The 26720-nt window shown below is 46.5% G+C and overlaps 1 protein-coding gene across 2 annotated transcripts in view; it reads left to right on the top strand.

The window, feature by feature from the left end:
- ZDHHC12 (zinc finger DHHC-type palmitoyltransferase 12) overlaps positions 1–26720 on the top strand; it is a 42046-nt gene that overhangs the window by 9603 nt on the left and 5723 nt on the right. For both annotated transcript variants that reach the window (XM_069237016.1, XM_069237015.1), the window contains one exon: positions 25579–25745. In XM_069237016.1, coding sequence (XP_069093117.1) covers positions 25579–25745 — 167 coding nt within the window. The remainder of the gene's footprint in view (positions 1–25578; positions 25746–26720) is intronic.

The following is a 26720-nucleotide window of genomic DNA, read 5'->3' as shown; positions in this document are numbered from 1 at the left end:
CTCCTACCTGCACACACCTGTTCCCAGAAGTATTCTTGCATAAGTTCCTTCACCAGGATTTACGTAAGATGTGCATACTATGTTATTATTAGGCGATAGCACAGAGTCTGAGCCATCCATGCCGTAGGCAGCATTTGGCCCCCTTTCCAAGGCAGCGTCGTGTCCTCCTGTCCGCAGCCACAAGTTCACCGTTAGCCATGGGTGTGGCTTGCCCAATGTGATCAGTCTACTGAGATGGGTCTGCTGGCTACACAGCTGAAACTACCCCTCGCCCATTGATGTTAGTTTGGTGAGCTGAAGTCCTTCTAAGTGTCTTGCACTGGTTGCATTTGTAACTGTCAGTGGGAACCAAAAAAAGCAGTTTTGGAAAGTAGAAGCCTTCAGAAATCCTCAATAGTACATGTACAAGTTACAAGTCCACTCCAGATCTGCCTCCCTGTCTGGAAACTGCACTTGTGTTAAAAACGAATTGCTCAAATACAGGCAATACCTAGCAAGAGGTGCTTTTAGACTGTTCCCAAACTATGCTAGCTGGAAAAAATTACCTTTGGTAACACTGTTTCTGGTGGATACTCTAGCTAACTGCAGATTCCTCACCTTGTGAATATCCAGAGGCGCCACAGTGGATTTGGAGATTTTCTCAGCCCTCGAGTGACAATAGCTGGCATTGTGCAAATTATTATTATGGACTAGATGAGTCCATCCCACGGAACAGGGGAGAATGGTGGGTCGATGAGGAATCTGTGGTTACCTAGAGTATCCACCAGAAAGAGTGCTACCGAAGGTAAGTAACAGTCTCTTCTGATGGGTAAGTCTAACCACAGATTCCTCACTGTGTGTACAGATACCAAAGCAGTACTTCCCCAGGTCCAGCCGATGTTTTCTGGTGCGATTTGATGTAGAATGTCAGAACTCTCTTGGAGTCAAGGTAATTAAGTCTTTCTTCCTAATTTGGTGGATGAGTGGGGCAAAGAAAGCTAGCACAATTATAGACTGTCCTGAATGGAACTCATGACAACCCTTAGCAGAGAAATGCCGCTTTTGCCCTCAGTACCCAGCTTCTCTGGAAAGAAGGTGATCTACGGCAGCTGGACTGACAGTGCCTGTAACTTACATGATCAGCTGACCTGATCGCTATGCGGAATGTTGCCTTCAGTGTGAGGCGGTGCAGAGAACAGTTGTGCATTGGTTCGAAGGGGCCACACAGGAGGAAAGTGAGAACCACATTAAGGTCCCACTCCGGCATCACAAATGTGTTGGCGGGAACAAAAAGTAGCCCTTTAAAAAAAAAAACGTCACAATATATGCTTTAAATAACAATGGGTGATCAGGGCAGTGCAAGAAGGCCGATAAATAACCTTTAACTGTTGCCACAACAAGGTTTTGCTGGGCTAGGGAAAGGCAGAGCAACAGTATATCAGACAACTGTGGCTGTAGGTGTTTGATATTTTGGGAGGAACACCAGACTACAAACGTCTCGCAGAGTCCCGCATTAACTGTTTAAGTGGAGGGACATCTGGCCACCATGATAATGACTACTACTTCAGGAGGAACATCAGAAGCTCTGAACTTTTGACGCTCAGTCCTTATGCATGGAGGTGGAGATTGTGCAGGCTCAGGTGCGGAACCCTGCCCTGCTGCTGTGACAGGAAGTCCTTCTAATGGTGCAGCCGGACTGGAGGACATGTGCTTATGGCCAGAAGTTCAGGGAACCACACTCTCCAAATTGCTTGCAACTCCAACAAGTGGATGTAGAGGTGAGCTTCTGTCAGAAACCACAGTCCTCTGATTTCTACCCTCGCTCAGATGACCTCCCCAACTCAGCAATGATGTATATGTTACAACAGTTAGCTCTGGGTTGGGTAGGGGGAGAGGTCTGCCACAAGTCCAGTTGCAAACTTACAGTCATCAATGCAGATCTTTCTCAGTCTCGTCTGATACCTGGAGGGAACCTGGAAGGTTCCCTTGGTACTGAGTCCACTGAAACTTCAGAACCCACTGCAGAGCCCCAGTGTGCCGTCTGACGTGGCCCAACAGCAGGATGCAAGAGGCCAAGAAGCCTTGGAGCCACTCTCACTGAGACCCTTGTCAAAAGCCGAAACATCGGTATCATAGCCTAAATGTCCTGGACTCCTTGAGGCAGAGGGAAGACTCGGAAGAGCACGGTTTCCAGGATGGTTCCAATGAAGGTGAGCCTCTCCAAAGGGTGGTCTCTCTTGGTGTGATTTCGGCACATTGATGGAGAATCCCAGTGATGTCAGCAGGTTGGCTGTCATCTGGAGGTGAGGTGCTCTATGACTTTCTGAGGTGAGCCGGCCTTCAGCAACCAGTCCTCGATATATGGGAGATTGGGATTCCCAACCTCCAGAGATGGGCAGCGACCACCACTTCTGTGAACACCCGAGGCTCACTGGTAAGGCCAAAGGGGAGAACTGAAAGTGCTCGTGGTCCCCCAGAAACTGCAGGGCAGGAATGTGGAATTAGGTGTCCTGGAGGTCCAACGATACCATTGAGAGTCCTGGATCCATTGAATTTAGAGTGCACAGAAACGGGGGTGGGATGGTGAGCAAAAGAACAATGCATTATCCCAGATGTGTGACTGGGATTGAATGTTTGAAAAGTGGCCTAGGTGGCCAGGGCATGCCCAGACATGGGTCCCTTGCTCACTGTGCCACCGGATTCAGGCTAGCCTGGCTGATGAGTGGTGACACCCTGAAACCAGTCCCAGGATGCTTGTTTCCAGTCGAGGGAGAACCTGGCCTGGCAGTTCAGGCTGGACTGTTCCCATGGACAGCAGGGTCAAGACTGATGTGCATATGGCTGGGTCCAAACTGGGGTGGCATGATGAGCAAAAGAACGATGGATTAAACCCAGATCTGTGACTGGGAGTGAGTGAGTGAAAAGTTTCAGCACTCCGTCCATCGTCCTTTTGTGTTGCTGATATAGAATGCGGGCCAGGGTGAGCATTTCAAACTTATCTTTCCCGAGAAACAAATGAAAAGGGCACAGGAGGAGGATAGTGTGGAGCCCTCTGCCCGTCTTTGGCACCAAGAAGTAACAGGAGTAACAACCAGTCCCTCTCCAAAGCTCCCAGAACTTCTCTTTGCAGAATGGACAAGTGGTCCCCCAGGAAGCGCTGCAGTGTAAGAGTTATGTCTGGGGAGTGGAGAGAGAGGAGTGTGACGTAATGCTTCGCCACTGGTAAAGTTAAAGATCATGTAGTTGGCTGGCCCTGGGGGGCATGGATGCTAGTGGCCGGATCCCTAGCTTTGGCCTGAAAGGCTTTGGAGGCCTGTCACTGCTGAGGCAAGGTCTGAAGTGGCCTCTGCTAAAACTCTCTTCCGAAGCCTTGAAAGGGGCAAAATTGTTGCAGAAGCTGTGCCAACCGAAGGGGGTGGATTGTTGCCTTGCTCTCTTTGAAGAGTCTGCCATATGTCTGAAGATAAATGTCCATCAGATGGCCTACCCATTAGAGGCTGTTGGACATCGCTTGAGAATCCTTTGTGAGAGGATCCACGTGTGGCTCCGGAGCTCCACACTGGTCTCGACCGAGCTACCCAAGCAGTCGGTAGTGCCCAGACTTGACTGGAATACTTTGCTGCGTGTTCACCATCCTGGGTAATGCACGAAAGTGAGCTCTAAGCTGGCATAATCTCCTCCACCATGTCCCACAGTGTATGCAACTACTTTCCGAGGAGACAGTTCAGTTGATGTTCACTGGACGGGTGCGAGACTGGCAGAGGAGAACATACGTTTTGCAAATGCCTTCATGTTTCGACTTTGTCTGGCAGGTGGTCTCAATTGCTTTGGGTTGAGCCTGCTCATAGACCCCTGAACTACCAAGCTTTTTAGCTTGGGGTGTTGAAGGAGAAAGGCAGGATCTCCTGGAGCAGGTCTTTTCCTTCCTGCTATCTGTCAGGTTAACAACAGGCAAGTTCTGGCTTCGACTTGGTGCCCAGCAGTGTGTTAGTAAGAGCCTCATTGAATGGAAGGAGGGGCTCCTGTGATGTCTAGAAGCTCAATGAGGACATTTAATTCGCCTTTAATGGTTGGAAGTGTCGGATCAAGTCTGCGTCCTCAACTTTGTGCAGGATTGGGCCTTTCAGACTTTTTGTTGTTGTTGCACGACATATAATTTGGCCTCGCGATCCTGAATGGCCTTCAGATTCACATTCATATACCTGTTGCACAAAATTGTATCATGAGAGGAGCCCATACACCAGAGACATGCCTTGTGTGGGTCCCATCACCAACATCTTGTTTATGACAGTTCTTATAAGGTTTAAACCCTTTTGTTTTTGGAGGGGACATGTCCCTTGCACACTAGAAATCATTTGAGAGAAAAGTCTGTCAAAACTGACAGAATTTGAAGGAACAAGCACCAGATCCATATCGAAAGTTTGCAGAGAGAAAGGAACTGGTGTTGGCACAGGAAGGTTGTAGTTTTATAGGGCCCCAGTGTCACTTCCGGGGCAGGACAAACCCAAGGCAGAGCTGCAAGATGAGCAAGGGAATTGCTGAGGAAAGGATCCAGCCTGGTGGTATTCACAAGGTGAGGAAGATGCGGTTAGAAGTCTCCATCAAACTTATTTGCACTGTAAGCTTATATACGTGCTTATTGTAAAACACTGGAACACAGAACTGTTGTAACAGGCCTTGGGGCCTAACAAAATGGGTCTATAAGAGGTTAATCTTTCGCTCCCGCTACCTCTAGTTGCGTATATTCAATAGGTGTGGCCAGAAGGAGCGTCTCTTTCCTACATACTGTGTGCAATGTTAGTTTTACCCTGTTGTCTTCTGCAGTGTCTGCAGCTGGGAGGATGTAGTTGATAGGTGTGTTGCTGTGGCTAGAAGTAGCTAGCCTCTGTACACCGTGTGTAGTGTCCACCTCTGAGTAATCCAAGTGCATCCACTTAAATTCCATTACACAAGGCTGCATCCAACAGCGGTATTGTAAAAAATCTTTTGTTCATTTTCATGCACAAGCTTTTTTTTTGTATTTATATACATTTATATTCCTTTTATAGTTTTAAAAATCACACCTTCAGTTATTCGTTATCATGTGTCCATTGTCTGGTACATACATTGTGCCCATTGCATTTAACTCCTAAAATGTAATCTTCAGGTTGATGCCCTGCAGGCAAAAACATCCTCAATTAGGAAACCAGGTTAATGCATGTTCATGACTCTTCTCTATTACTGAGGTTTTATTAAAAAAATAGTGCAGCATCACGTGCCTGTGAACATTCTCTGCATTCATTCATGCTATTTATAGGGGTGTTTGAAATGCACTCATTTGCTTTTGGACATTTTTACAAATTTTCAGGAAAAACACGCATAGTGCCAATCTGCCATTTAATGTCATGTATTATCATGAAAGGCATCCTTGCGTTAATGTATAACACAAGGACACATCTCGCACTAACAGACCCTGCAAAAAAACACAGTCGTTGCAAAAACTAGCGCTCGCGTTCAGGTTGTTTGCATTGTTCCATGCTATACCTTTGCTGTGAAGAGCAACACAATTACGTGACTGACATAATGGTGTTATTTCAGGAATTTCATGTAATAAAGGTAATAATACAAAATTAGGCAGATTTCACCCACGCATAATTATTGATCCAAAGAAATGTGTGTAGCCTTCAAGGGAAGCCAGTCTTACTATTTACATAGCAGGCAATGTTACAGATGTGGCACTGGTGGATAATATAGATTACGCTCTCAGTCATACTGTCCCTTAGTAAAATCACATGTATTACTACTTACAACTGTGTTCTTTTGACCCCCAGGAGTTCTCATGCGGTCAAAGACTTCTTGTCCATGTTATCAGATGTGTCCAGGCCAAGACAGGTCTGTTATCCCTGTTTATCAATGGCACTCAAGTGTGGGGTGAACATGTACCTACATCTGCACGCATCCGCTATACATGGGTGAAATCTGTCCTTTCTATGTGCCCTAAGAGAAGACAGCCAAGCTGGGCCAAGTACGACCCCTGCAACACTTGACTGTCAGTGGCAGAGATGGTGAGAAGTCACAGGGAGGTAGTGTGGGGGTGCTCGAGCTCAGCACTCAGCAGTCGCACAGCCGTTCAATAGCTGATTGTCCAACCCATTGTTTACTCTTATCAAGAAAAGTACTTTATTGCATACCAAAACGAAATAGTACATACATAACAAATAGCAGGTACAATTGATGAATTGGGCCCTAGGCTAACTGTGCCTCGATCCACTATTAATTTCTCCTCCACTTCTCTGGTGTAGGTGGTTCTCTCCTCATAATACCACAAATAAAGGGTGCAGCTCTATTAACTTCCTCTAGTATGCTCAGTTTAACACCGTTTAAACGAAACTAGTTTGGTGTGGTTTTCCTTTCTAGTGTCCTTCCAGGCTGCTCTGCAAACTCAGCCTCTGTGTCGAGTGATGCTCCCCAGAGCAGGGTCGTCTCCAGCCTGGACAGCCCACAACAGGGGCAAAAAGAGATGTGAGCTTTCTGAAGACTGATCAGGGGAAAGACAAAAGTCTGGTCTCACCTAAGGGATCCCTTTCACCTTGAACAACAGACTGCTGCCCCTACCCTCCGCCCCACCATCTACCAAGTAACAGTGTTACAGGAAGACTAACCAGTAGCCCCTCTCAGCAAAACATCAAATTGATTTTTTAAAACAGCCTTGTACCCTCTCTCCCCACTTCAGTGTCTGTCTAGGTCTACTCACTCCAGCAACGGGAATGTCAGAAACACACTTCCTGTGTCTGGGAAAACAGTTTCACTTCACATCTTTGCATGCAATGCATATCGCATGTTCCCCCCCAATGTCCCAAACAGGTCCAGGACCACACTTATGTCACGGGCCAGGCCATGTTCTTTAGGGGCACACACTAGATAGGTGTGATGGTATTGGCCAACTTCAAAAAGCAGGATACCAGATACATGCACTCTGGTCCTCGGAAGGAGAACACAACTGTACACCATGCAGGGGACAGTCCTGTCACACCACCAGACCACCCTGGGCAATGTCAACATCTACCTGCTGTGAGCTAGACGAACATACGTCACAAACCCCTACCCATCCAGCCGTTTTTGCATTATGCAGTCCCATATATAATCCAAAACACACTTAAGAACACCTGTCCAGGAGCAAAAATAGGCTGACATGAATGGTCAGAGATGATTTCTGAACTCAGCAGAATATTCCAAGGGGCGTTGTGGACATCCTGTGACACCACTCTGTTAAATCCTGCTTGACAAGGCTGTGGAGTCATGTGTAACACTTGGGGCACACTTGAAAGGAAGAGAACAGGGTGCCAAGACATTTCCTGTGTATCCTCAGTCTCATTGCTGAAGGACACTGTTTGTCTGATCAAGACTTCTGCCTCTGGGTTTGTTGTCAGTACAGTGCCTGCTTCAAACTTGAATTCAGTGTTAGATGTGGGAGGACCCTAGGATTACCATAGTTAGTACACTCCCACATACCCCTTCAGCGCCCAATTTTAGGGTGGCCGAAGGCTTTCACCATCTGGAAAATGCCATGACGCATTGCATTTTGGGTATGTTTGCAGTAATGAAAGCAAGAACTATTAAAAAAGTGGATAGAGGTGGCCCAGGAACGTTTATCCCATTGGTTAGGGAGTGCTCAGAGTCGCACTCATCGACTAGCTGGTGCAGTGCATAAGTGCGTCATGCCCTGGCATCCTCTTCAGAACACTGTCTGGATTTGTGGAAGATAGGAGTGTGGGATCTGCTGACTCTGAGCTGAGAGAAGCCATGTAGGACTGGACCTGCTTCCTCTTGGCTGATCTCCTGCGTGGATACAGTGGGGCAGAAGCCTGAAAGTACCCAACTGACCAGTAGAAACTGGACCTGGACTGGACCCTGCTAGTGGCCTCTGCCTTGACACCCTGTGAGTCTCCAGGGTATTCTTGTGGTTGGTTGGGACATGAAAAACTAAGGAGGATATTTATGAGAAAGTGGCGCATCGGTCCCGGTGTGCCACTTCTCTTACGGTGACCTTGTCCCACAAAACGACACCATGGTTGTACGTATTTGCATCACGGTGAACCGTGGCGGTCGTTACCACTACAGCATCACAACTTTTGACACTGTTGTGGAGTTTTGCTGCACTAGCGTCAAAAAGTTTGACGCAAGCGCAGCAAAGCACAAGGAGGCCCATTGACTTTAATGGGTGCTTCATTTTAACGCCTGCCTTGAGCAGGCGTTCAAAATGACAGAAAAAATGGCTTAGTGAAATCTAGTAAAGTGTCACTGCACCATTTTTTCAGGCCTCTATGCATCGGAATGCCCCCCCTTACTTACATTAATTATGCCTGGTGAGGCATCATTTGGCACAAGGGGTTGCAGAGTGGTGCAAAGCATGCATTGTGCCACTTTGTAATCTGGCCCTGGGGAAAAATGACGCTACGGCAGCGCAGGGGGCATGTAAATTGTCTCTAAGTCAGAAGGTAAAATCTTTGACCAGGACGAACCTGGTTGGTGTATCCGGGCCGTGCTCCCCAGTGTACCGTGGCCATTGAATCATTGACGTTGGTGCTTTTTGGTGTGATTTTCACTTAAAACTTAAAAAATGTATAACTCAGATCTTCCTTATTGGATTTTTGTCACATATTGTTTATTAAATATTCTCTATTTTTATTGCTGGTGGTTTGACTTTGCCACTGTTTTGGTATTCCATAAATAATTTACACATTGCACCATGTTAAGCCGTATGCTCTGAGGGGCTTGAGCTCAGTTAATTTAGTGACTTTAAGAGCCGCCCTGATGAGAGTGGTGATTATTCCCTGGGGCGGGCAGTCGCTCACCGAAATTTAATTTAATTTCTTACAAAGAGAAAATTGAATACCACAGTAGTCAGTAGACAGACAGATGGGAACAACCTCTTACATGGAAGAGCTTTAATCATCAAAGCCTAAAGAGTCAACTTCCAGCTCCATTATTAAGAGATACAAAGATTCTTAAACCAATGTAAATACAAAATGAAAGAACAGGTGATGGCAGAAAAAAGCAGCCTGAGGTTCTGCTAAATAAATGGCCTAAGAATCCAAGATATTAGAACCCAAAATCAAGAGACTAGCAACAATATCTAAGAGGTCAGTGATGAAGCCCTGCAAGGTGATAAAGAAGGATGGATTGAAAAAAACGCTTTATGGATAAGAAAGGCAAGAATATCAGACATGACCAGTAATATAGCTATTGGGACTGAAAAGGAGAAGCTTTTTAACAGACCCTAAAAGAGGGACATATCCATGCCCTGAATATGCCCTACTTGCAAACATTACCGAAGGACAAGCAGTCCACATCCAATAACAGCTGAAATATTGGATTCATTTGATTCACTACTTATAACCCAGAAAACTTCATATATGGAGCGACCCTTGACCTGCTGTTAAGGTCAGGAGAAGTTCCCCACGCCGCACAGCTCCACCTATTGTGCCTGTGTCCTTTTTCCCCACCCTCGCTGCTGCTGCGAGTTCGAGGCCCTCCTCCACCCGCATGCTCCCGCCTGCGCCTCATCCCTGGTGGCCAGTGGTGAGCCGTAAGTACTGTGTGTTTGCCTTTGTGTCTGTTTCCTTCCTTTTTGCGTCTTTACTGTTTCTTTTCTCTGTTTCTCTGTTTTTTTTTCTGCTTTATTTCGCTCTTTTCAGCCTTTTCACGCTTTCTCTGTTTGCCCCTTCGTGGTCCCTGCTGCTGCGTCCCCTCCCCCCTCGCGCACCCATTTCACTTCCCTCCCGCCTCCCAGCTGCTCCTCCCTCCCACCTCCCCTTCTTAAAGGCGGCTGCTGCGTGGCCACGGGCGTACCACAGGCAAGCCCGTCTGTGCCTGGACCGCGCCCAGTGCCAGACCCTCTGGCCCCCACGACCCTCGTCTCCCGACGCTACTACGACACCAACACTCTCCACGCCCTCAACGCCGGCCGATCTGCCACCTGCTTCCAGGCCTCACCAATGCTCACTCACTGACTTTTCTCCTGCCGGAGCTGCAGCTTCACCACCCCCTGAGCCACCTCCCTGCCCACCATAACCGGATGCAACCACCTCAGATGCATCCTTCTCAACACCCGCTCAGTCCACAAGCACGCCATCGAACTCTGGGACCTTCTCGACTCCTCCTCCCCAGACATCGCCTTCCTGACAGAGACCTGGATGAACCCATCCTCAGCACCCGACATCGCCATAGCCATCCTGGACGGCTACAAGATCACCCGCAGAGACCGCACCAACAGACCGGATGGAGGGATCGCCATCGCCCACAGTAACACCATCAGAATCTCAACCAACTTCAAAGACACCCTCAGCACCGCTGAACACATGCACTTCCAAATCCACATCGATCCCAAGACCACCCTCAGAGGTACCCTCATCTGCAGACCCCCCGGACCTCGACCTCAGTTCAGTGACTCCATCGCGATGTCGTCAGCACTCAAGCCCTTGCTTCTACTGACTACTTCCTCCTCGGAGACCTGAACTTCCACTTCGAAAACACCAATGACAGCAACTCCACCGCCCTGCTTGACAACCTCGCCAAACTCGGACTCAAACAGCTCGTCACGTCACCCACCCACTCCGTCGGACACATGCTCGACCCCATCTTCTCCGCCAGCAGCCACATCACCTTCAGCCACACCACTGAACTCCACTGGACCGACCACAGCTCCATCCACTTCACCTTCGAGAAACCCACCACTCACCACCACCCGCAACCGATCCCCCGCCGCAGCTGGAACAAGGTCACCAACGAACAGCTGATCTCCGCCCTCGCCCGAGCCCCACCAGCCAACACCACCGACACAGCTGCCCGCAACCTCAGGCAATGGATTGACGACTGCGCCAACGTCAGAAAGGCTGCCTGGTTCACCACCGACCTCCAGAACTCCAAACAGACTTGCTGAAAACTCAAGAAGAAGTAGCGCCAAGAACAGACACCAGCCACCCACACGGCCCTCAAGAACACCATCTGCAAGCACCCTCAGCTCATCCGGACCACCAAGAGATCCTCCTTCATGGAACGAATCAATAACAAAGCGCACAACAGCAACAAGCTCTTCAACATCATGAAGGAACTCTCCAACCCCAGCACCAGCACCAACAACATCCCACCTTCGCAAGACCTCTGCGACTCCCTCACCACCTTCTTTCAGCGCAAGATCGCAGACATCCAGGACAGCTTCAACACCAAGACCCCACCGGAAGTCGCCAACACCTCTGCCTCACCGCCCCCCCCCCAGCCACACCAACCTCCTGCTCTCTTGGACACGCGTCAGCGACGTTAACACCACCAAAGTAATGAACACCATTCACTCCGGCTCACCATCTGACCCCTGCCCGCACCACATCTACAACAAAGTGAGCTTCATCATCACCCCCCAACTCCATATGATCATCAACAGCTCCTTCGAGACCGCCACCTTCCCAGAAGGCTGGAAGCACGCCAAGATCAACTCTCTACGCGGGAACCACGGCCATTCTCCAGAAAAGACTACAACGAATACAGAAGCCCTCCGCACGCCTCATCCTCGACATCCCCGCCACAGCCACATCACAGCCCACCTGAGAGACCTACACTGGCTCCCCGTCAACAAAAGGATCACATTCAAACTCCTCACCCTCGCCTAGACAGCACTCCACAACGCCAGACTAGCATACCTCAATGATCGACTCACCTTCTACACCCCGAACTGACAGCACCGCTCGGCCGACCTCGTCCTCGCCACCATTCCACGCATTCACAGGACAACAGCCGGCAGCAGATCATTCTCCTACCTTGCTGCCAAGACCTGGAACACCCTCCCCACCCACTTACGACAGACCAAGGACCTACCGACCTTCAGGAGACACCTCAAGACCTGGCTGTTCGAGCAGTACCAGCTGCCCACCTCCCCCTTCAAGCGCCTTGAGACCATCACAGGTGAGTAGCACACTCTACAAATGTACTGATTGATTGATATATCTGATAAAATGTCCATACAACAAACAGGTTTCTTGCCTTGGGTAATGTTCTTTCAAGGGTAAACTCTATATAACGCCAGATTTCTCATCTTTAGACAATCCCCAGGAACCAGACTGGATCCAGAAGATCTTTCAATATAGCCCTTATACGCCAGTAGATGATGATGTGCAGCTTCTTATTACTCCCTCTTCGCCGTGGAAGTGGTGGCTGGAGCCACAGAAAACCGCCACCCAAACGCATTGACCTCCATTTCTTTCTTGACACAGTTTGTGCCCTCTGACTTAAAGTTCAAAAGACCAATTGCACCAGTGTGCAGATCTCTAATTGAGGACCTTTTCAGATGTGAAGGCACTGAGGTCTCGGCCTGATTTTCCTTGAAGGCAGGGCAGGAGACATAGCAACCGTGCTCCGCTGTAGGCGCTATGCCTCTTCTACAAAAAGCCTTTGTAGGAACTCCATCATGCAAAAATATTGACAAGAGTTCAAGCTAGTGTCCTCCCCATTGCTTTAAAGATCTTACGAGGTTGTGAATGATCAAGGAAAAACCCTTATGATTCATCCAGGTTCAGAGCCTCAGGGCCTTCCGGCACATAGCCCAGGACCCCTCCCCCCCTGTTTGTTGCAATATAACCCTTTGGTTGTAGTGTCCATGAGAACCGGAACTAGTCTCCCTTTGATGGATGTAGGAAGGCTTTCAACAGCAAGGGAATGGCCTTTAACTCCAACAAGTCGATGTGGCGACTAGTCTGCCAGTGACCAGAGTCCTCTGAACTCCATCTTTTCCAAGTGTCCTCCAAAACCGAGCAGAGATATCTGGCACCCTCATCAGCTCTGGGTGGGGTAGGGAGAGGGGTCTGCCACTGGTCAATTTGTGGTCGAGCAGCCACCACTTCATATCTTTTGTAGTAGTCTCCTCCAAAACCTGGTTGGAGTACCAACAGGTGCACTTGGTGGTGGGCTCATTGAGACTTCAGATCCCATTGCAGAGCCCACATATTGTATTATATTGTAATCGTATTTATATAGCGCTTACTACCCCTGACGAGGCGTCGAAGCGCTTTTCGATGAGTAGCACGCTACTCCGGTACCCAACAAGAATTAGTGATGGATTAGTATAATTTAATAATGAGTACAGTTTTAGTATTATTATGAGTTAATTTGAGTTGCGGATATGAGTTTGTTAGTTAGATTGACTGGAGTAATGGAGGGGTGGAGGAGGAAAGAAATCCAGAAGTGTTAATTGGGAGTTTATCCTTCATTTACTCAATCCAAAGGCTTGGGATGAATAAAAGGGGGGCGGAGGGGAAAGAGGATGTGGAAGGTTAGGGAGAGCATAGTAGCAGGGTGAGATGAATGCAGGAGAATTTAGTAGGGTTGTGTGGGAGGTCACAGAGGTAGAGTGAGGTTTGGTGAGTTAGATGTGGAGGTGGAGGGAAGAGCTTAGGCAGAGATATTTAGGAGATGAAAGTGGTCGAAGGGATTTGGGATGAGTCAGAGTGAGAATGGAGGATAGTTTGATAGAGACATGACATAAGAGTGATGAGTAGATAAGTGTGATAAAAAGAGAGCAGAAATTCATAGATATCTAGTATAACAACCCAGAAAAACCAGGAGCCATGCAATGATCCACAAACATGCCAGGCACAGAAACAACATATACACATACATACACATATATATATATTTATACACACACACACACATGAATACACACACATATGCACATACAATACATAATTAGAATCATGGGTAAAAAATACTTAGTCAGACAGGTTTAAAAGAGTGTGTGTGTATTTTATTGTTATGACAGCAGCAATACATATTTTCCAAAGAAACTATAAATAAATAGAAATATACATATAATCTGAAAAAAATAATTATCCACATAGGCATATGCAGTTCATAGTTGTTTGAAAAAGGTGGTTATGAAGGAAAGAGCCAACTCTTGAGTAGTTTCCTGAAAACAAGAAAGTTATCTGTGGCTCTTATAGTTGGGGGTAATGAATTCCATAGTTTGGCTGCTTGGACGGAAAAGGATGTACCACCTACAGTCTTTTTCTTGTATGGTGGTGTTCTAAGGCGGGGTGCCAGTCTTGAGCGGAGGGTTCTTTGTTGGATGTATTTGGTAATTTTCTTTCTGATAAAAAGCGGTCCTGTTCCATGTATAGCTTTGTGGGTGATACAAAGCAGCTTGAAAGTGCATCTTCTGGCAACGGGTAACCAGTGTAGTGGTCTCAAGGCAGGGGAGATGTGGGCTTGCAGCTTTATATGTAGTAGTAGCCTGGCTGCGGAGTTCTGGATACGTTGTAGTTTTTTCATAACAGATAGAGATGATCCATGGTAGAGGCTATTGGCATAATCCAGTTTGGATAATACAAGTGAGATAGTAGCTTGCACCTTGTGTGGAAATCCGAGGTGGGGGAAAATGCGTCGTAAAGTCTTTAAGGTGATGAAGCTTGTGCGTGCTAATTTGTCTACTTGGGCATTCATAGTTAGTTTGGAATCCATGGTGATTCCTAGGTTTTTCACTTCCTTGGATAATTGAGGAGGTGGTCCGAGATCGTCAGGCCAGACGCACAGAGGGTCATAATGTTTCCAGTCACCACATATGAGTATTTCAGTTTTGGAGGTATTTAGTTTGAGATGGCTCCAGGTCATCCACTGATCAACGGCTCTGAGGCAACTGAAGATTTGTGAGTTTTCAATGTTTTTGGGGTCTTCTAATTGAAGTAGTATTTGTGTGTCATCTGCATAGTTGTAGCATGTGAGATGGAAATCATTGATCAGTTCTGGTAAAGATATCATGTAGATGTTAAAAAGCAAAGGTGAGATGATTGACCCTTGGGGGACCCCTGTTTTTGTGAGGTAGGGTTCGGATGAGAAGGGGGGTGAGTGGATGATATTTGCTCTTTTTTGGAGATAGGAAGTAATCCAGTCGAGAGCAATCCCTTGTATGCCGGCTTTGTGGAGTCTTTGAGTTAGGGTGTCATGGTCAACCGTATCAAAGGCAGCTGAGAGGTCCAAGAGAAGTAGTGCAGCAACTCCATTTCGGTCAACTGTGTTTTTAAGATCGTCCCAGATTGCCATGAGTGCCGATTCAGTGCTTCTTCCTGGGCGGAATCCAGTTTGGAAGTCTGAAAGTATAGAATTGTCTTCAATGAATTGTGACATCTGGGCGAATGCTGCTCTTTCTATCAATTTGCCCAGGAAAGGTCCATTTGTGATAGGTCTGTAGTTTTTGGGGTCTTGCGGGTCTAGATTTGTTTTCTTTAATAATGCTCGTATGTATGCCTTTTTCAGGTCTGTAGGAAAAATTCCTGAAGTTAAAGAGTTGTTGATGATTCTTCTTACAGGTGTGGCAGCAGAAGTAGATAGCAGGATGTTCTTGAAGATTTGTGGTGGGCAAGGGTCAGAAGGGCAACCAGAAGGTCTGCTTGCTTTGACCAAATCCATAAATTCATCCTGGGATATTTGTTTGAAGGACTGTAGAGGTTGGGATGGTTTATTCTTAAAGGGTATTTTAGTAAAGGGGTTGGTGCTGATGGTTTTCTTCTGTTTTAAATAGGAGTCCAATGTGTCTGCCTTGGTTGTGTAGTGAGTTGCCAATTTGTTAGTGAAATCTTGAGTGGTGGGATGACTTCCTTCCATGCATGTGGGTTTTCGAAATTCATTGAGAATTTTGTAAAATTCCTTGTTTGTAGATTGAGCATTTAGAATTCTGTCTGAGTAGTATCTTTTTTTAGCTTTTTTGATTGATGATTTGTATATCCTGTTAAGTTTGTGTAGCTGCAGTTTGTCTTGACTGTTGTTTTTTTGAGCCAGGTCCGCTGCAACTTTCTGATTTGTTGCTTTATCTTTTTAAGTTCTGTGTTTCTCCAAGGTGTTGGTTTTCTTTTGTCATGTTTAGTTTTTCTGAGTGGTATTAGGACATCAAAAGCTTCCTGTAGCCACTCATAACGTTTTGGTACAGAATTGATTGTATCTAGATCTGTGTTTGCTGTTAGTTGTGTTTCTAAGTGATCCAAATTTAGTTTTCTCCATGGTCGATAGGTGTATGTATGTAAGTGGTTGTGGGGTGTGTTGATTTGTGGAGTTGTCTGTCGGAAAGTTATCAGATGGTGGTCTGACCAGGTGGTTGGTGTGATGCTATGAATAGTAACGAGTTCAGGCTTAGCAAAAATGACATCTAGGATGTGACCAGCGATGTGTGTGGGATTGTGTACAATCTGATGTAGATTCAATGCGAGTAGGCCAGTGGTGATAGCTTTTGGATGGGGCATATTGGGTTTGTCAAACCAAATGTTTAGATCCCCAAGAATGCATAGATTGGAGTATAGGGTAATAAGGTTCGAGACTATGTCAAGAAAGGCATCTGGGAAAGTGGAGTTGTTAGGTGGAGGTCTGTAAAGGAGGAGAAAGTTACAGGTGGAAGTTGGAGTAGGGTGGCATCTGGTAAGGAGGGCTTCACAACCTTGTATGGAGATGTTGTCTGTTTTACTGAGGTTTATTGCCTGTTTGAATATAATAGCTAGTCCACCTCCTCTCTTGCCTATACGGTTTTGTGTGATGGTTTGATAGCCCGGAGGAAGGGCTTCGTGCAATACTGGTGCCATGTCATCTCCCAACCAGGATTCTGTAATGAATAGTAAGTCAGGTTGTGTGTCTGTGAGCAGGTCGTAGATGTGGTGCTTGTTTTTTTAGAGTGATCGAGCATTTATGAGCTGGCAGTTTAGATAGGGTGTGTTAGTGTTGTTTTGTTTAGCAGAAGGGTAAGTAGTATAATGTGAGCTTGAAGCAGGAGTGTTGCTAGTTGTGTTAACTGTTTGAGGCTCACAATAGTCTTGCTTTTCAACATAGTGTTCCTCTTCCAGCAGGTTAAGGAGGCATTTTGTTGGGTCTGTGTGTGTGGGTGGTGGACTTGGTGGCTGAGAGAGCCATGAGGAGTGTAGTGTTTTTTGTAGGGTAGTTTTATTATGAAACAAACAAGGGGATGCGAGGTTGCTATGAGTGGCATGTTTTTTATTTTGTTTGTGTTTGTTTTGTGTGGATGGAGTATGGGTTAGGGGTGGTGGAGGAGCATGTGGATCATGATGTAAGGCTCTAAATTGTGCAATGGAGGAGAGGCGAGTGAATGAAGGTTGCTGGGATGGGGTGCTTGTGGTAGGTGTTTGTGAAGAGTGGGGGGGTAGGGGTGGAGATAGGGTGGAATTTGTATCCTTTGTGTAGTCTTGGGGGTGAGAGTGGGTATGATGATGAGTGTAATGTAAGATTGTGTTGCTTTGATGTGCTGATGTTTGTGGTCGGTATTGTTTTTGTGGAATAATGAGAGGGGCTATTGGTGTAGTTGTTTTTGGTGAGGGACTTGTATGTGAGTTAGTGCTGTTAAGTGGAATTTGAGTGTTAGATGGGGTGTTGATGTGTTTTGGAGATGAATGTATGAGGTGTGTAAGAGGTGATGGGTGTGTGTCAGGGAGATAAGTATTAGTTGAGATGACTGGAAGAGGTAATATGTGTGGTGGAGTGAAATGTGGGGATTGTATGGTTGTGTGTAATTGGTGAGCAGAGGGGAAGAGTGTTTGTAGATGATGTGTTTGAAGGCAGGGTTTGGGCATTGTTATGAAGACAGGCGGTCTGTGTGAAGCGAACAGCGGATAGTGTTTTTGGTTAGTATGAGTAGAGAGTGTGTATCTGGGAGACTGAAACTGAGAGAAATGTATGTTGTAGTTTTGTATTGTGTGGGTGGTGGCAGGTAGTGTTAGTGGGAGGGGACAGAGTAGTGTTTGCTGTGAGAATGAAGGTGTTTGACTGTAGTAGTTATGGGGTGTATGTGTATATGTGTTGTATGTAGTGTATTGTGTTGGGTGGTGGGGCAATGCAATATGTCTGTGGTCAGTTTGTGATGCATGAGTTGGATATCTTTGCAGATAATGTGTTTGCATGTTGAGGGATGTGTTGGGGTAGAAACCACTCCTGGTGGAATGAGAATTGGGCAGCATTTCTGGCCCTAGTCCCTACCTGTCTCGAACAGGCCCAAACAGGCAACTGCCCTTGTCCTCTCCGCCCTTTGCCTTGACGCCCGGGCTCAGACGCCCTGATTCCTAGCCTTTTATAGCCCTACTGGCCAATAAGAAGCTGGTCCTAACCCTAGCCAATCCGATTTTAAACCCTGATTTAGCCAACTAATGGGAGACCCAGCCCTAATCACCAGTCACAGCCCTATTTCCTGACCCCCAATCACAGCCCCAGCCCTAAAACCAACAGCCAATCAGAATCCCAGCCCTATCCACCAATCACAGCCGTAGAACCAACAGCCAATCAGAATCCCAGCCCTATCCACCAATCACAGCCCTAGAACCAACAGCCAATCAGAATCCCAGCCCTATCCACCAATCACAGCCCTAGAACCAACAGCCAATCAGAATCCCAGCCCTATCCACCAATCACAGCCCTAGAACCAACAGCCAATCAGAATCCCAGCCCTATCCACCAATCACAGCCCTAGAACCAACAGCCAATCAGAATCCCAGCCCTATCCACCAATCACAGCCCTAGAACCAACAGCCAATCAGAATCCCAGCCCTATCCACCAATCATAACTGCATCCCTGGAGCTAGCAACCAATGAAACACCATCTCCCAAAAACCAATCACAACAGCATATGCAACAACCACGAGGAACCTATATAAGGAGCAAGTTAACTAAAGTCCAGTCCCTGTGGCCTGGGGGGAGGCTACTGCTGCTCTATTCAGTATCTCCTTGGATACAGACAGGCTGAATCCACACTTCCAAGCTAGCAGAGTCTACTTTCCAGGTAAGGGGGAGATTGTTTAAGAGACCAACACTGCAATAGTTCTGGGTGCACACCCTAAAATCGGGCTTTTTTAAGGCAAAAAACAGGGGGGCAGACAGCTTTTAAGCACAATTTAAATCACACAAACAGATTAAAAACAGTCTCCTAAAACCACACTCTGAAAGATGTATGTAGTCTTTTTACTAAGAATAGGGGTGAAAAAAGGGGGGCAGAGGGGGGGAAAAGGGGAGCCACAAACTAGCAAGGGAATTCACACAGTCACGGCAAAAACGATTTTTAAACAAACACCACTTTAAAAGAGGCCAGGCTGCCTGAAAACACAGAGAGTCCACAGTAAAACAAACACTTTTTGAACAATTAATACTATTTAACTAGAAAATATCTTTGGGCTCCTTACCTAGGTCTTTTTGCAATCCTTGAACACTGGGCTGTATCAGGACACAGGGGAGATGCACAGAGGAACACAAAATGGAGGTGCCTGTCTTTGGCCTTCCCTCCACAAACTTAAGGAGCCAGAGCAGGTGGGGGGGGGCGGGTCTCAGGTGCAGCAGAGACTCATATGCTGCCTTGTGGGTCCACAAGCAGGATGCAGCAGACAACTAGTCCAAGAAGTCTCAGAGTTACCTCCACTGAGAACCAGGACTAAGGCTGAAACACTGGAATCACAGCTCAATATTATACTCTCTAATCCGGTGGGAAGGCCTATGAGAAGAACCCAAACAATGTCAGGAAATGTACCGTTGTCTGGAGATGGTCCATGACTGACTGTAGCGAGCCTGCCGTCAATAGCTTACGAGATAGGGGAAAACTGGTTTTCCTCACCTATAAAGGTATGCTACGATGATGGACACCCCTTTGTGAACACACAAAAGGCACTGTGTGGTCAAAAGGAAGCACAGCAAATCGAAGGTTCTTGTGGCCCACCTTGAACTGCAAGTACTTACAGGCGTGCAAGATGGGAACATGAAATAGCCAACCTGTAGGTCCAGCGCTAACAACTGGTCTTGGGGATCCAGGACAAATAGAACCTGGGCCAACATGAGTATCTTGAATTTTTCCTTCCATGGGAAGAAACTGAGTAGGCAAAAATTTTAAATAAGGCAAAGCCCTCCTCCTTTTTTCTGCCTTTTTACGGCACAAGGAGTTAACTGGAGTAACATCAAGTTCAGATTTCTGAGGCTAGGATTCTCTCTATGGCTTCTTTTACTAAAAGGGCCAAAAGTTCCTGCAGCAAAATGGACAGGTGGCCCTCTGAAAGCCACGTGTAAGTGGACGAGGCAGCGTGATGGTAAAGAATCGCAGGGCGTAGTCTTCTTGTATCTTCAGCTGGAGCTGCTTGTGGCCTGCCACCAGTGGAGAAAATTACTGATCCTGCCTCCTTCAGGGGGGGTTGTGTGCTGCTCCAGGTAAATATAAAGGGTCGTGGAAAAGGCTGCTGAGGTTCAGGGGGACTGGGAAGTTCATTACCCCTGTGGGTCTCTAGTCTTTACGTTGGATCCCATACCCTGAATCCAAAAAGACAGAAGTACCTGCCCAGCAAACAGCTGAAGCTCCTCTGCTAACTGATTTGAAACCCGAAGATTTTATAGGATCTGATTGTCAATGTTGTCTTGTTTTGAAGACTTAGGAAAGTAACCTGTTTTTGGCATGTTACACCCACTTTTTTGCCTGCTGTCAGTATGCTTTTCCTGTTTTCACTGGGATCCTGCTAACCAGGACCCCATTGATTGTGCTCTCTTGCTCTAAATTTGGTTGCTTAGGACTTTGCAAACCCCACAATTGGCATACTGGTGCCCCCTTATAAGTCCTTAGTTTCTGGTACTTGGGTACCCTCGGCATTGGGGCGCCAGGGGTTCCCCATAGGCTGCAGCATGTATTTGCCACCCACAGGAGCCCATGCAAAATGTGTGTGCAGGCCTGCCATTGCAGCTTGTGTGAAAAGGTGCATGACCCTTTCACTGCTGGTCACTACACCAGGTCACTGTAAGCCACCCCTATGGTAGGCCCTCCTAGCACAGAGGGCAGGCTACAGGTCCCTGTGTGTGAGGGCACCCCTCCTCTCATGTGGGAGAGGGAGTTAACTTCTTCTCCCTTGGAAATAGGTGTTTCCTGGCTTGAGAGGGGTAGCCTCCCCAAGCCACCAGTATGCTTTGAAGGGCACATTTGGTGCCCTCCTTGCATAAACCGGTGTGCACCAGTCCAGGGACTCCCAGTCTCTGCTCTGGCCCGAAACTGGACAAAGGAGAGGGGAGTGATCACTCCCCTGTCCATCACCACCCAGGGAGTGGTTCCCAGAGCTCCTCCAGGTGGCCACTTGATTCTGCCATCTTGAATCCAAGGTGGGCAGAGGCCCCTGGGAATATCCGAGTGACCAGGTCAGGTAGGTGACGTCACAGCCCCCCTTCTGATAGGTGGTCACCCTGCTAGGTGACCAATCCCCCTTTCTGAACTATTAGGGTCTCTCTCTTGGGTGGGTCCTCAGATTTGATGTGCAGGATTCCAGCAGGACTCCTCTGCATAGCTTACTTCATCTTCTGGCCACCGGGAGTGCAACTGCACCCTCCAGGAACCGACAATCTGCATCTTCAGTGATAACGCCGCTCAGCAACATTGTTTCTCCGGCTCCTTCCAGCAACTGCAACATTTCCCTAGCTGTGCATTGGCTGAGGGCAGCAAGTCTTCAGAATGCACAAGAAGTAAGAAGGAATCTCCCTTGGAGTGAAGGAGTCACTCCCCTGCATCTGCAGGCACCAACTGCAAGGACAGGCTGCATGGATCTGCCCTCCTCCAGAACTACGTGGATCCTGCATCACAGGTGCTGGTCTTCAGTGGTCCCCGTGGTCCTCTGTATTAGCTGTCCAACTTAGGAGACTGTAAGCCCTTGTCTCTCCTTGCAGGACAGTACCCCTGTGCACCACAACTCTTGGAGTTACCAAGGCTTGTCAACGCCTTCTCCAAGGTATCTTCAGGTCCCGTGTAGCCCCGGCCCCCAGCACTCCTTCCTGCAAAGCACAGTCTCCTGCCTGCTGTTCCAGCGACATGGAACTACTCTTCAGGTGTGCTGAGTGGACCTTACTGTGACTCCTGTGCCTGCTGCTAGTGGGTTGCCTGTGGGGGCTGCCTCCTCTTCTTGTGACTTTGGCAGCTGCTGAGGGTCACCCCGGACTCCCCTCCTTGGGTCGAGTCTCCTGGACCTTGCTGCTCCTCTTCAGCCTTGCAAACCTTCTTCTCCGTCTCTTGCATTTGCCAAGGCTGGTTGGTGGTTTTCCAGCACCACTAAACAACTGCATCTCGACCGCCAATGTGGAACATCACTTGCATCACTTCTGGGACTTCGCTTCATCTCCGGTGCTGCACTGCTGACCTTCATTGTCCACCCTTGACCTGGTCCTGCATCCACAGAAGCGTGGGTAGTGGCTCCTTCCACCACCGGACACTGCATCACAAACTGGACTTGGCCTCCTTTCTTTGCATGCCCTCTTCTGTCAGGATCCACCTTTGGGTTCACCCAGTCTTGGTTGGGTCTTGCATAATCCTTTTCCAAATTCCTCCTGTTAGTTTTGGGGAAAACCAGGTACTTGCCTCTGTACTCCTTGTCGCTGGGGGTCACTCTGGTACTCACTTTTTGGGGTTCCTAGTTCCTCCAGCTCCTCTCCAACGATTCCACTTTCTTGGGTGGGGGACAGTATCTTGCATTCCACTTATTTAGTATATGGTTTGGTCTTCCCCTAGGGCCCTTACTATTTTCTATTACTTTTGCCAATGCTTATTGCTTTTTATGCTCTTTACTGATTGCTAATGTGTATATAAATGTGTTTACTTACCTTCAGTTGGGGAACTGGCTATTAGTATTCTAGTATTTGTGTTATCCTTATAAAGTACCTTTATTTTTGTAACACTGTGTGGTTCTTTCATCTGTGTATGTGTGCTATGTGACTACAGTGGTATTGCATTATTTTTGCATGTCTCCAAGATAAGTCTTGGCTGCTCATCCATAGCTGCCTTGAGAGAGCCCTGGCTTCTGGACGCTGCCTACACTTCACCAATAGGGGATACCTGGACCTGCACCACACAACAGCCCAGCTTCCTACATTCGGCACTAAGACAAAAGATCATGGCTGCAAATGTGTGAGCTATTGATTCAGCTCCTCTAGTAAACATCCATGAAGTTATAGCGATGTCCATAAAAAAATCAAGATGATGTCAGCCTAGACAGTAACTTGGCATGAGGCTAACATTTTTACGCATGCCCTAAACAATTAACATGGCGCTTCTGAGTGCTCTTACAACTACTCGTTGAACTTTCCTAAACTAAACAATAAATGTGGCACGTCTGATCGTTCTTACTACTACTTGTTGAACTTTCCTAAACTAAACAATAAATGTGTCTGAGCGTTCTTACTACTACTCGTTGAACATTCCTAAACTAAACAATAAACGTGGTGCGTCCGAGCGTTCCTACTACTACTTGCTGAACATTCCTAATCTAAACAATAAATGTGGCGCTTCCGAGTGCTCTTACAACTACTCATTGAACATTTCTAAACTAAACAATAAATGTGGCGCTTCCAAGTGCTCTTACAACTACTTGTTGAACATTCCTAAACTAAACAATAAATGTGGTGCATCCGAGCGTTCTTACTACTACTTGCTGAACCTTCCTAAATTAAACAAACGTGGTGCTTCAGAGTGCTTTTACAACTACTCGTTGAACATTCCTAAACTAAACAATAAACGTGGCACTTCTGAGCGTTCTTACTACTACTTGCTGAACATTCCTAAACTAAACAATAAACGTGGCACCTCTGAGCGTTTTTACTACTACTTGCTGAACATTCCTAAACTAAACAATAAACGTGGCGCGTCCGAGCGTTCTTACTACTAATCGTTGAACATTCCTGAACTAAACAATAAACGTGGCACTTCCGAGCGTTCTTACAACTACATTCCTAATCTAAACAATAAATTAAATAATAAACATGGCACTTCTGAGTGCTCTTACAACTACTCGTTGAACATTCCTAAACTAAACAATAAACATGCCACTTCTGAGTGCTCTTACAACTACTCGTTGAACATTCCTAAACTAAACAATAAACATGCCACTTCTGAGTGCTCTTACAACTACTCGTTGAACATTCCTAAACTAAACAATAAACGTGGCACTTCTGAGTGCTCTTACAACTACTCGTTGAACATTCCGAAACTAAACAATAAATGTGGCGTGTCTGAGTGTTCTTACTACTACTTGCTGAACATTCCTAAATTAATAAACGTGGCGATTCTGAGCGTTCTTACTACTACTTGCTGAACATTCCTAAATTAAACAATAAATGTGGTGCTTCTGAGCGTTCTTACTACTACTTGCTGAACATTCCTAAATTAAACAAACGTGCTTCCTAGTGCTCTTACAACTACTCGTTGAACATTCCTAAACGAAACAATAAACGTGGCACTTCAGAGCGTTCTTACTGCTACTTGCTGAACATTCCTAAACTAAACAATAAACGTGGCACTTCTGAGCGTTCTTACTGCTACTTGCTGAACATTCCTAAACTAAACAATAAACGTGGCGCGTCCGAGCGTTCTTACTACTAATCGTTGAACATTCCTAAACTAAACATTAAACGTGGCACTTCCGAGCGTTCTTACAACTACTTGTTGAACATTCCTAATCTAAACAATAAATGTGGTGTGTCCGAAAGTTCTTACTACTACTTGCTGAACATTTTTCCTAAATTAAACAATCAACGTGGCGCTTCCGAGCGTTCTTACTACTTGTTGAACATTCCTAAACTAATCAATCACTCAAATAATTAACTATTATGAATGTGTTTTTCATAAGCTTGGTTAGCACCACTTCATGACACATTTGCAGAACAGAAGAATACGCCAGAAACGTGCCTTTGATGGGATCACAATTATTCACTTGTTGCATGCCTAATAACACCTGTTTCCATATTGAAATAAAAAGGTCTCTGCATTGGAAAAAACAGGAACTCACCTATGACAAAAGAGCTTCGCCGTAAGTGGTGATACATTGGATTTTATAAAGACACTAAAGAGTGACTGAGATCATAACCTAGATCATTCGCTACGCCGAAGGAATGGCATGTCCATAACACAGTCCAATATTTAAAAACAAGAACGAGTCGGCTTGAAGGCAGCCCACCAGAATAGGTTTACCACGAGGGATACTTTGATGGTCTTTCGCTTACTGACTTGTACTAATTCAGAGAAGGTTTGTATTGAGGCATATGGCGCTGCTAGTTATTAATTAAAAAAAAAAAACACTAGTAAGAACAGAGCTATACATATGTATTAGGTTATTTCTCCTTTAAGATTTTATTTAGCTTTCTTTGTGATGTTCTCTAGATAAATTCCTTATGTATTTACCACGCGATGGATGTACGGTCATGGAATGCTGAAAACCTAGTGATCTGTAAATGTTTTAAAGGATTGCAAAGTGACTGAAAAAAGCCTTGAAACATTTTCAGATATAAGAGTTTTTTAAATTTAAACTTATTTGTGGAAAACCTATCTGAATTCTTACAAAAGATTGTTCACAAGACCACGGTGATGTGCGATGCATGGTTTGAAAGAGTCCAAGTAGAAGACCATGGATTACACTGCGACCGTTTGTAAAGGTGCTATCGCCTCAGGGCGCCACATCATGTTACCGAGGAACTCATGAGTGTAAAACGTATGACTAGTGTTTAAACATCAGGGCACATTATTAGAACTCAAGTGCTTGGTCTACAGCAGATAATGTCGCGTCTCTTCACATTTCCTTTGATCTGTTCCTACAGCAGCCAATGCGTGCCCGGCACTGCCAGTCCTGCCAGCACTGTGTGCGCCGCTATGACCACCACTGCCCGTGGATCGCGAACTGTGTGGGTGAGAGGAATCACCCACTCTTTGTCCTGTACGTGGCCGTGCAGCTTGTGGTGCTGCTGTGGGCCCTGCACCTGGCCTGGTAAGAGCACCATGGAGGTAGGTGGGTTTGCAGACAGGGGTGCCAGGATCCTTCTGACTGACTTTTAGCCAGCCATACTCCTCAGTTTATATCCATAAACCACAACACCCTCCCTCCCGCGCAGAAGATGCGAGCAGTTTAAGGATTCTGCTAGGTCAGGGTTTTGATGAAGGATGGCTTGTACCCGGGTGAGGGGAAACTCAGCATGGTACCACATTAAAACTTTGGGATTCGTATTGCGGATATTTGATTTCAGGATACCTAGTAAGCGCTATATAAATACAATTAAGTGTAGTAAAACAAAGCTTGTTGCTAATATGTAAAACATGAACATGGACAGAAAGGAAGTCCATGGCCCAATAGCGCCTTTTGTTGAAAGCAATTACTTGCCTGTCCACGCACAACCTTTTTATTGCTAGCCATGGCTTGCTGGATCATGTAGAGTTCTTGCATCAATATTAATAGCTTGTTGGACCGCCGGGTGTCTGACTTGCACCACTTGCATGGGATGGATTTGCCTTGCAGAGGAAGATCATGGACTGTGGTCTTCCGGCCACACTTGTCCTGTTAGATCTTACTTCCGTGTGTGGTATCGCATCCCACCATGTGCTCATTAGATGCTTAGACCAATTAGGAATTCAGAGTGAAGCTATTGCCCGGGTCACATATGCTCTTCCAGGAATATGCAGCTTATCTTCCCCAGCCTTTTGTGAAATGCCACAGGGCTCCTCCCTTAGTGGCACTCCCTCCAACCTTTAAATCCGTGTTTTTATTTTTATTCACTTTTTTGGGTTTTCACTCATGCCTTATGCTGACACCACCTAAATCATATTTTCCCTTAATGATGATCCATGGGTTACTCTATGTAAATTTTAATCTGGTAATGGTGCGGAGTGTAAAATTTTCCGTTTACTCTTTTTTAAAATTGTTTTAAAGACAGTAAAATTCCGATTCCTTTTCAGGGTCGAGCCTGCG

This window comes from Pleurodeles waltl, chromosome 6 (genome assembly GCF_031143425.1).
Source record: "Pleurodeles waltl isolate 20211129_DDA chromosome 6, aPleWal1.hap1.20221129, whole genome shotgun sequence".
In the NCBI taxonomy this organism is placed as follows: Eukaryota; Metazoa; Chordata; class Amphibia; order Caudata; family Salamandridae; genus Pleurodeles; species Pleurodeles waltl.
Note: the sequence above shows the minus strand (reverse complement) of the source record. Positions and strands in the feature narration are given on the sequence as shown.